General features: G+C 38.1%; 2 protein-coding genes across 4 annotated transcripts in view; one reads left to right on the top strand and one right to left on the bottom strand.

The window, feature by feature from the left end:
* Positions 1-1,199: 1,199 nt before the first annotated feature.
* Positions 1,200-5,616, top strand: LOC119487384 (small VCP interacting protein). Its single transcript, XM_037768228.1, has 4 exons — positions 1,200-1,659; positions 1,956-2,006; positions 3,369-3,488; positions 4,233-5,616. The coding sequence occupies exons 1-4, from the start codon at positions 1,597-1,599 to the stop codon at positions 4,245-4,247; spliced, it is 249 nt and encodes an 82-aa protein (XP_037624156.1). The 5' UTR covers positions 1,200-1,596; the 3' UTR covers positions 4,248-5,616.
* Positions 5,617-5,922: 306 nt separating this feature from the next.
* Positions 5,923-9,911, bottom strand: part of LOC119487376 (growth arrest-specific protein 2) — a 28,095-nt gene continuing 24,106 nt past the window's right edge. For all 3 annotated transcript variants that reach the window (XM_037768218.1, XM_037768219.1, XM_037768217.1), the window contains exon 8: positions 5,923-7,908. In XM_037768218.1, coding sequence (XP_037624146.1) covers positions 7,699-7,908 — 210 coding nt within the window. In that variant the 3' untranslated portion in view covers positions 5,923-7,698. The remainder of the gene's footprint in view (positions 7,909-9,911) is intronic.

The following is a 9,911-nucleotide window of genomic DNA, read 5'->3' as shown; positions in this document are numbered from 1 at the left end:
ATGTATTGTGCTAGTCGTGAGTGATTGCAATCCAACCATCAGAATGTGGTTCCCCTTCCCTCCCCCCCTTTTTTATTTTCTATTAACTTATTTGTTTATTTAATTTATTATTGCTCTCTTATTTTTGTATTATTATTGTTTGTTTGTTTTGTGTGTTTTTTGTGTGTTTTTTAACTCTATTCTTTCTTTTTATCATTATTATTATTATTATTATTATTATTATTATTATTATTATTATTATTATTTATTTTCTTAATTTTATTTCAATTTTGAATGTTGAAGATGTTTTCTATAGTGTACTTAATGAGTTTGTCTATAAGCTCAACTACTTAAAAATTGGTTTATAAACTATTGTAATTACGAACTGTAAATTGCATATAAGAAAACAACCTCGAAAAAAGGGTAAAAAATAAAGTATATATAAAAAAACAAAAACAGAATGTGGTTGTCATGGATGCATTCTATTATTATATATTATTACCTTGCATGGATGTATAAAGAGTGTTACCATGGAGATTTGTCCTTTGCCACAAGGTGGTGCAGTTGGACCAGCTATCAGAGGACCAGCGTGTAGTAGGTAGTGGCTAGAAGGGAACCAGCAAACTCTGGAAATTCTCGGGAGATTGTTAAGGTTAAGGCGTTGAACTCGTATACTTAATGTTAGGATAGGTCGTCGGGCAACAAATCTCGCGATATTTCGCAATTTGCGAGCTCCCTTCTAGACACGACCCCGTGTAGTATCCACCCGTCACTTGTCACACTGAGCTACGTTCAAAAAACCTACAGTGAAGTTAATAACACACCAGTGTGTTAAAAATAAGACCACTACACTACTGCACTACTGCTTATGATTCATAAAGTATAAAAGAAACAGCAGTAGTCCCAGCAGTAGTTTTGATTGCTGACATGACAGTTAGCTATTTTTATACTTCTAGTGTAACACTTCTGCTTATATTTATTTATTACATCTACTTTACGTTTGTTTTTTTACTTTATAACTGTGTGTGTGTTTTACCTGTTATACATTTTATCTGCCTCGTTTAGTCTTGTCAAGTATTTGTTTTAAAGCACTGACCAGAAATTATATTTATTACAATGACAATAAAGCTTTTTATTCTACTCTATTCTAACGCTTAAATGATCTGCTTTAGTGTTTATAGCATTGCTAGCAGAACTCTGAGTGTTCTTGAACACACCCTGGCAGACTAGTCAGCCAGTTGATCTGAGACCAAAACAAACTCAAGAGGCGTAAACATCTTTCTATCCCTGACGTCTGACTTTATAAACAGATATTAAACAAAATGCCGAGGCGATTAAACAAGAGGTGAACTAACTGATTAGGTGTGGCTTGTAGAAGAAGCAGTGCTTGTAGTGGTAGCTTGAGCTAGCTGTTAGCTGAGTGCTAACAGGAGTACCGTTATGCCAGACGAGCCGACAACAACAGCCACTGGGACTAGAAGCTGCTGCCTCTGTTGCCTTAACTACCAGCTCAGCAAACTGGCTTTCCAGCTAGTTAGGTAGCTAGTTAGTTAGACTAAACCTATAACTCATTTTCTACGTTGCCTTCTTCCTGCCTTCTGGACTAACCCCTCCAGCATGGGGATGTGTTTACCGTGCCTTGGTGGAGCAGCGGACGACGTGGTTGTCACTCCAGATCCAGTAGGTTCATCCACTGAAAACCACCTGTCATTAGATAAGTCAGGATTACAACATGATGTGTGTGAATTGATGTGAAATGAATTGAACCTAGTTGTGTGATGAGTAGTCATCTGTAGGACCCCAGTAGGCCCTACTAGGTGATGTTCAGGAGGCTTTGACTGTGTTTAGTCTATGTAAACACACTGGCATGGCAAATATGTGCTCCAGGCCCAGCCAGCTGTAGCTATAGAGCCTACTAAAGGACGACTTCCTGCAAACAGTTGTAGTTTACAAGGTTCCTATGTTGTTTTTTTCAGGACACAAGGAGACGACAATTAGCTGAGGCAGCTGAGAAGAGAGCAAAAGAGGTAATTTATAAGTGGTGGTTTGTCTATGTGTCTAAAACACCCTCAAGACAGTGTTTTAAAGGTCCCATATCATGCTCATTTTCAGGTTCATACATGTATTTGGTGTTTCTACTAGAAACTGTTTACATGCTGTAATTTAAAAACAACAACTTTATTTTCCTCATACTGTCAGCCTGAATATGCCTGTATTCATGCTCTGTCTGAAACGCTCCGTTTTAGCGCATTTTGATGGAATTGGAACAGAATTACGTTGCTAGGCAACAGCTTGGGTCCATGTGTACTTCCTGTCAGCTGATGACATTCACATACACTGCAAACAGGAAATAAACTGGGACTCTAAACTGGGAGAAAGTTTATGTTTAAAATTGTGTCAAGCGTCTAAATATTGTATATTTGTGACATCACGAATGGGCAGAAATCCTGACAGCTTGTTTCAAATGCAGAGTATCCACAATACGGGCTGTGTGTATTTCCCTGTGGATTGAGTGTTTCGATACTTTCTCAGTATTTATATAGGACTTAAGCTTGCGTTATAATAAAAAACATGAAAATCTGACTTTTTTATAATATGGGACCTTTAATACACTTTGTTGCCAGATTATTAGGTACCCATCTTGCAAAAACTGTACATACAAAAGCTTTGGAATAAATTAAATAATTATGACAGAGGGATTAATGCAGGCTGTAGGTTGTAATGTTGAATTAGATCAACATTTGTCAGTATAACTCTTTACAGTTTAACAGCAAAACACACCTTTACAAAGATATGATTTACTGCATTGGTTTTAGCTAGATGTATTTAATAATCTGGTAACTGTAGTATAACTTTGTAGCCTTCTATCACACATATACACCCCATTCAAGGTAGATGCACATGACAGTGTGGTGAGTGATTTTTTTATTATACAGAAAAGCCACTTGCAAACCCGTAAGAGCCATGCTAGAGTTGTATCAAGGTAAGTAGACATGGACCAGAATGAAAATAGGTGAATCTTTTTGGATTGGTTGATATCTCAACTACCACACGTTTCTGCTCCAAGTCACTGTTTTCACCTTTACATCTCCTGGCACCCCGACAATTCACACTTTCACTACTGCAGATGAAAGCATTGAGTCCTAACCCACAGTCACGTCTCAGTTAGCTGCTCCATCCTATATCTGAGTTGCCTTATTTGGCAGTTGAATGTCCACTTTGCTAGTTGTGACTTAACATGCCTTGTGCCTTTTGAAAAGGTTGTGGTCAAATTACTGATTAATAATGCATGTTTTTAAGACTGCTTGTATGTATATTTTTTAACATATAAACAAGATAAAAACACGTTTTTAATTAAGGCATTGTCTATATTCCACTCCCTTTTTCAGACAACATACAGGGGTGTTAAAAATCCAGAAGCTGTCGAAAGGAAAAAGAAAAAACAGGAAGAAACTGAAAAACAGGCGATGACCACCTCTGTGTCTGGTGGCCGTGGTGGCGGGTTGAAGGTTAGTGTCATGGTTATCCTCAAGCTGTGGGATTTCTAGAACAACAGGATGATCATGAGTGTCATTCATGAGGTCCAGTGCAAATTAAAATCTTTGAACACTCTTTTCTTGTGAAACTTGAGATGTTATCCAACATACAGATTAATGATACTGAACCATCTTTCACAAATCAATCTCATACAAGCAGGTACAGATTTATATGTGATGGTGGGAAGTTTTGGCTAAGACTGAGAATTGCCATTAAACATTTCTAGAACAAAAGCAAAACATGGACTCGTTTACTCAACTGGCATTTATATTTACAGTAGATGAAATGAAATATTTCTTTGCTGTTGACTTAATTGATCCGTAGCACAGATTTGGTTGTTAGTAAAGCTGAATGATCTTAACAGAATGGGATATTATTGAGCCAATGTTTTTATTGATAATGTCATAATATTTTGTTAATGAGTACTGAGGCCTTCAAGACGATATTTTCAAATAAAAAATAATGGAAACAATCACTTGTATTGTGTGGACCATAGGTAAACAGATATATGTTTTACATAAAGCAGTCGAATATTAAAAAAAGTTTTGTTCAGCTGTAATCTACCTTACACCCAGTAAACGGTAACATCAAAATATTACCCTAACCAAATTTTCCAGATGACATCTAGTCTCATACTGTATGTTGATAGATATTATATTGACAATGTCTCATAGACTGAAGATTGCTCTGATGATTTTCTCCTCTTTGTTCTCCAGTGGCAGGTGGGCTGAAAATCCAGATGGTAACGCCTGAAGTCTTGAATCTGAAGTACAAAACAACATGAAGTATCGCGGCAAGATGACTTGAAAGATGTTTGAACTGCTGTCCGGTTTTTGAATTATTATTATTATTATTGACGAGTTGTCTTGCTTTATGCAAAACAATCTGAAGTGATTACAGACTGAACAGCAGGACTTGCCCCCTTGTTGCCAAGTTATACAAACCAGTTTGGACCTTTGGACAAGTCAGGGATGATCACACAGGAATGTGCAAGCAAATGCAGGTCCTGCTGTATTAGTTTTATCTGACAATTGATAAGACATACAACATTAGATAAAATAATATGTTTATAAAGTCCAACAGTATCTCTGGTGACTGTTGTCATATTAAGACAAAGCTGTCAGCTTTTTCCCCACACTGCTTTTGGCTTTCATCGTCGAGGATCTGTAAATCCACATCGGCCACGGTACTTTTTGTATGACTTCTCCAAAAATCTGTTATGCAGATGACACATTTCACAAGGAAAACACAGTTTATGTTTACACAGATTTAAGTGTGCTTATTATAGGATTAGTATATAGTAAAAAAGCACATGGTTAACACTAATTTCACCTTATTTACGGCTCTATTTGTTGGCAACACAAAGACTCGTGCAAACAGTGCTACAACTTGTTGGTGTTTGCTGAACTTGTAATGCGCTTTGCCTCTATCTGGGTGTTTTTGTGACCAGTGCAGTCACATGGGAGTCCCTTGTTGATGAGGAAGGCAATGCAAGGTGTTGTGTGTTTTGATATTGTGCTGAGAATATGCCTGTACTTGCTGCAACGTCATTTAGTCACTAATTTAGTGATTCAGCCAGGAAGTACATACTTGATAAAATATGCAGCAGCTACAGAGTACTGCTGAATAATATAAAACACTAAAACATTCTACAACCAATAGAAATGAAAAGGAGGTGTACTAGGACACACCATTAAGGCTTATTGCACTCTGCACTGGTCTTTGCCATCACTCCTTTAATAGAGCCCTTTTTGTTTTGTTTTTCTGCACAATTTGAGTTTGTTGCATTGAATTACAATGTATGCAAAACACTGATGTGATGCCTGCTTTATTTAAATGATATGAGATGTGTTTGTGAATTGCCATATTGCAAACAGGAGCTTTTTGTTAGACATCTATCTGCACACGGTTTGTGGAAACAGGAAGAAACTGAAGGAACAGTGCGAACAGTACATAGTGAAGTATCTACTTTGACTTGTTTAACTGAGTGCATTTCTTACAGCCTTCACTTGATCCTTAAATGCTTCCGGTGCTCTCGCCATTTTGTAGAACAGGAAACCTAGCCAATGTTATTTGCTACAATAAATCACATTTCTGCTAGTCTTGTGTGCTTTTCATGAGAATTACAGTTGTGTAGAAAGATGATTTAACTTTAGATAAGATTTAGATTTGGTTAAAATGATCAGTGATATAATTTGCAACATACTATGGTTGAGATATATACTTAATAAAAAAAATGTAGACTTAATCTACATTTGATCCATTGAACATTTACCAACATTTTTCAGTCTTATATTAAAAAGGTTTAAATTCCAAGGCAGACTCCTCCGTAAGGTTTTGATTTTAGGTCAGAAAACTTTCCCAGTCCTACCGAAAATATTTACAAAATAGATATTTCAAATTATGAATATTTAAGTTTTGAGAATTTATTGAAAATGTACATCTAAAAACAGAAATTGGACTTCACATACAAGCCTGTTGGCATAGCTAATGATCTCATGCCAAACCTACATATTCATTTTCAATCCAGGGAAAAAGTTGCACAAATTAATTCATTGAATGATGTAAATCTATTAATTGTAAGAAACTAAACAGAGATTATCAAGTTTCAATTATTGCACCACCTCTAGAGGTCAGTAACATGCAACAAATTGAAGAACTGCAGAACCTCAAATGAGTAAATCTACAGTATTACTATCAATCATAAATCAATGAGGTTCTGTTTAACGACATACTGCAGGTTGTTCAGGTGATTGTACATGTTCTTACAATAGAAATGATATAAAACAGGAGTTATCCTAATAATGAAGAATTATTAAAAATGATAATAATATATAAATGCATTTCATAATAGTTACTCAACATGTAAACAGTCTAAGCATTGCTTTCATTTCTTAGCATATTAAAAAAATAACATCAAAAAGAAAGATCACAACGTTTGGTTTCTAGGGAAGTTTTGGCAGTTTTTACAAGAATACTATACAGTGGACTAGCATGTAAAGACTTGGTAAATTACATTTCTTTGGACAGTAAAGTTTCCACTTATTTTTCTAATGTCATAGTTAAAGTTCAGTTTAAAACTTGAGTGCGCTGCCCACTAGAGCCACTCGTGTATTCAATGTACTGTAATGCAGTTAGGATAACAATATCAATTAAAAAAAGGGGCATAATCAATACATTGCCTTCGTGGAAAATGTCTACTTGCTTTCTACTATCACACACACCAGGTTGCCAAGGAAGACTAGCTTCTTAAAGGGCCTGAAACCTCCACCACTTACTTAATTTCATTCAGAAAAAGTTGTCAACATGTACAAATACAGCCAGGTACTGTAGACCTGATCAACCAGCCAATTAGACTGTTATCAAGGCATTAAATGAGCATTATCAGTGGGTATAAGGCTCATAGTTGTGGGTCAGTAGGGCCCGGCTACACCCAATAGTAGGTTTTGTCAAGAAGGAATAAAAGAAGACGACAGCGACCTCTAGCAACCGTAGTAATTATGACAGGAGCAGAAGCGGAAATGAGGCGCTGTAGTATAGACAGCATGAAAGTCCATAATATGGCATGGAGGTTAGGGGGCGACAGGGTTTTTGCCCAGGAGACAGGGGTTTGTATCTTGTGTGAAACCAACAACACATAGTCCTTGTCTTCACAAGTGTTAAGTTTCACTTTACTTTTGATCATAGTTATTTTATTTTTTTGTTTTTGTTGTATAAACCTAAAGAAGTTGGAGTTTTGTTACCTAAACCTAAAGAAGCTGTTTTGTTTGTGTTCAAAACATGTTTCATGTAGTTTTAAATCGTGTTAAAATGTGTTGGTTTTAAGTTTCGCTTTCACTTTTACAACGTAGGTGTAGTAGGCCCCTACTAACCCACATCTATGATGCTTATAGCGAGCGATAACGCACATTTAAAGGCCTGAGAACAGTCGAATCAGGTGCAGCGACTAAATTTAAATTATATTCTATTGTAATGATTGACATATTTTTCAGTTCTGTAAAACTACTAAGGGCCTACTAATGTGACTCCAGGATTAATCTGCTCACAAACATCCATTTGCTTTCCATTAACGCAGTTGTGTCTGTAGCCATAATATGTATAAGGACAGGGATATGTTATATAGGGAGTAAACAATGGCAAGAAGTGATCCTGTTATGAATGGCACGTTTCAGTCTCATGTCTTCACTTTTTGCTGCGGTAATGGGCTGCCACCACCAGGTAGCTGTCGGGAGTGAGGTCCTTGATGTTGGGGGACTTGCTGCCGAAGGGGGACGTCTTGCCCTCCACCCGGGAGACCTGGAGCATGCGGCACGGGTCGTGTTTCAGCAGGTAGCTCTCAAAGGTCTCCCAGCCTCCACCAACACGCACCATCACGTGCTTGTTGTGCAGCATCTGCAGATAGAAAGAGGATTATAGTGTCGATGCTGATGTCGATGTGTCAAAGAAGAGCCCCTCCTTCTACAGGACTAATGTCATTTCACTGATTGAGGCTTTGCCTCTCAGGCAGAAGTTGAATGAACAGTTGAGCATGGCTCTGATGTCAGAGGTGGTTGATTGATGTTGGGGGCCTCAGACCGGCTGATGTCCCTGGAGGGAAGCTCTCTCCATCTCTTACCAGCCTAATGCCAAGTTGAGCAGGCTCCGTCTCTCTGCTTGATTAATGGAATTACATAACAAACAAGCCTCCACAGCCATGCTAGAGGCACTGTGAGACTGTCAGGTATAGTGTTTACCATCTTAATTTAGCTAACAATACTAACATTTGCTATTTAGCAATAAACACAGCTGAGACTGCTGGGAATGTCATTAGTTTTGCAGGTATTTGGTCATAAACCAAAGTATGTATTGGATTTTTTTTTTTACTGATAATGGCGCTAGGCAGGAAGACAGGAATTCACCAAAGTTATTACAATTCATCTTGAGGAGGGCATGACTGTCTGTACCAATTTTCATGGTAATTCACCCAGTAGTTGTTGAGATATTTGATTCAAAACCACAAATGCACTTGAAGAAAAGTCAAGGGATCTCATTGGGATATATCATCAACGAACCGGAAACTTCTGTACAAAGTTTTGTGCCAATCCATCTTGCAGATGTTGAGCTATTTCACTGGATACATGAAAATGTTGAACTGTTGGTGGTGGTGCTATAGGAGTTAGGGGTCACCAAAGTCATTAGGATTCACCAGTGGGCAACTCAGGGGTCTGAAAAGTGAAGCCAATGGGGAAGTGCATGAAAGTTAATTATAATGTGTCTTATGTCTTATTCAGCGTTCGGTTGTACTTAGCTCCACCCTCTCGTGTCACCAAGATGGTGATGTCCAAAATGCCAAACTCAAGGCTTCAAACCCATAGTACACAAACCAATGGGTGACGTCATGATGACAAGATACACTATACTGTACAGTCTATGGGGAACATGGATGTCTTCACCAAATGTAGTTGCAATCCATCAAATAGTTATCAAGACTTTTCCAAAGAACTTTTCAGGATCAAAAAGTCAACCTCATGGTGGCAGGAGAGGAAAAGTCAGAGGATTCATCCTCTGGGAACATGAATGTCTGCACTAAATGTCATGGCAGTCAAGCTAATAGTTGTTGAGATATTTGTGTCTTTTGACAAAAGTGACTGACTCTTACAGACAGACCGCCATTGCCATCCCTACAGTCAGGCCGTTAGCATGGCTAAAACATTCAAACAATGGCTATTTCATCACTGGAAAACACCTAAAAATTACACTCTGCTTCACCAAGAAATTAAATGGAGTATTTTTTAATCATTCAATCTGCAATATTTGCTTCAAAACGATGCCGTCTACCACACATTCTCAAGGTTGGCTACCATGGCAACATTGGCCATTATAATAAAGAGAAGAAGAAATAAAAGGCTCTGATATATTGGATGCTCAGTCACTCACATTCCCCAGAGGCTGTGTACATAAAACATGTCCACCTCACGATGGAGCCTTATCACCCCCCTGCCTCATTAACATGACATTACACCTCTACTACAACAAGCTCATGAACAGATTATTATGAAGACTATTGTGATGGTATCTTTAAAAACACAAACAGTAGGAGAATGATTCAGACAAATCGTTTGATAAAAAGGGTATTTTGTCACCTCAGTGTGGCCAGATATGAGGCTTTCTGCCCTCCAGCAGCATAACATGCAACATTTATAAGCCTCTTAACAGAATCAATCAGGAGGGCACTGGTGGGGCAGTGCTTCCAATCACCAGGACCGGGCCTTCAGGCTTTGTGACTGTGGAGTTAATTGACCTGTGTGATGCAGAGGGGTTTCAATCACGCTGCTTTGGGACCAGACCCTTGTTTCCTCCTCTGCAGCCCAGAGAAGGACGGAGGCCCGAGGCTGAGCTCGGACAGCACCTCTCAC

This window comes from Sebastes umbrosus, chromosome 4 (assembly GCF_015220745.1).
Source record: "Sebastes umbrosus isolate fSebUmb1 chromosome 4, fSebUmb1.pri, whole genome shotgun sequence".
NCBI lineage: Eukaryota > Metazoa > Chordata > Actinopteri > Perciformes > Sebastidae > Sebastes > Sebastes umbrosus.
This window is presented reverse-complemented; position numbering and strand designations above follow the sequence as displayed.

Excerpts from the sequence above, each read along its gene's own strand:
- LOC119487384 (XM_037768228.1), top strand. The coding sequence starts at position 1,597 with ATGGGGATGTGTTTACCGTGCCTTGGTGGAGCAGCGGACGACGTGGTT. Across the intron at positions 1,660-1,955 it reads TGGTTGTCACTCCAGATCCA|GACACAAGGAGACGACAATT; the intron begins GTAGGTTCATCC and ends TGTTTTTTTCAG. Across the intron at positions 2,007-3,368 it reads CTGAGAAGAGAGCAAAAGAG|ACAACATACAGGGGTGTTAA; the intron begins GTAATTTATAAG and ends TCCCTTTTTCAG.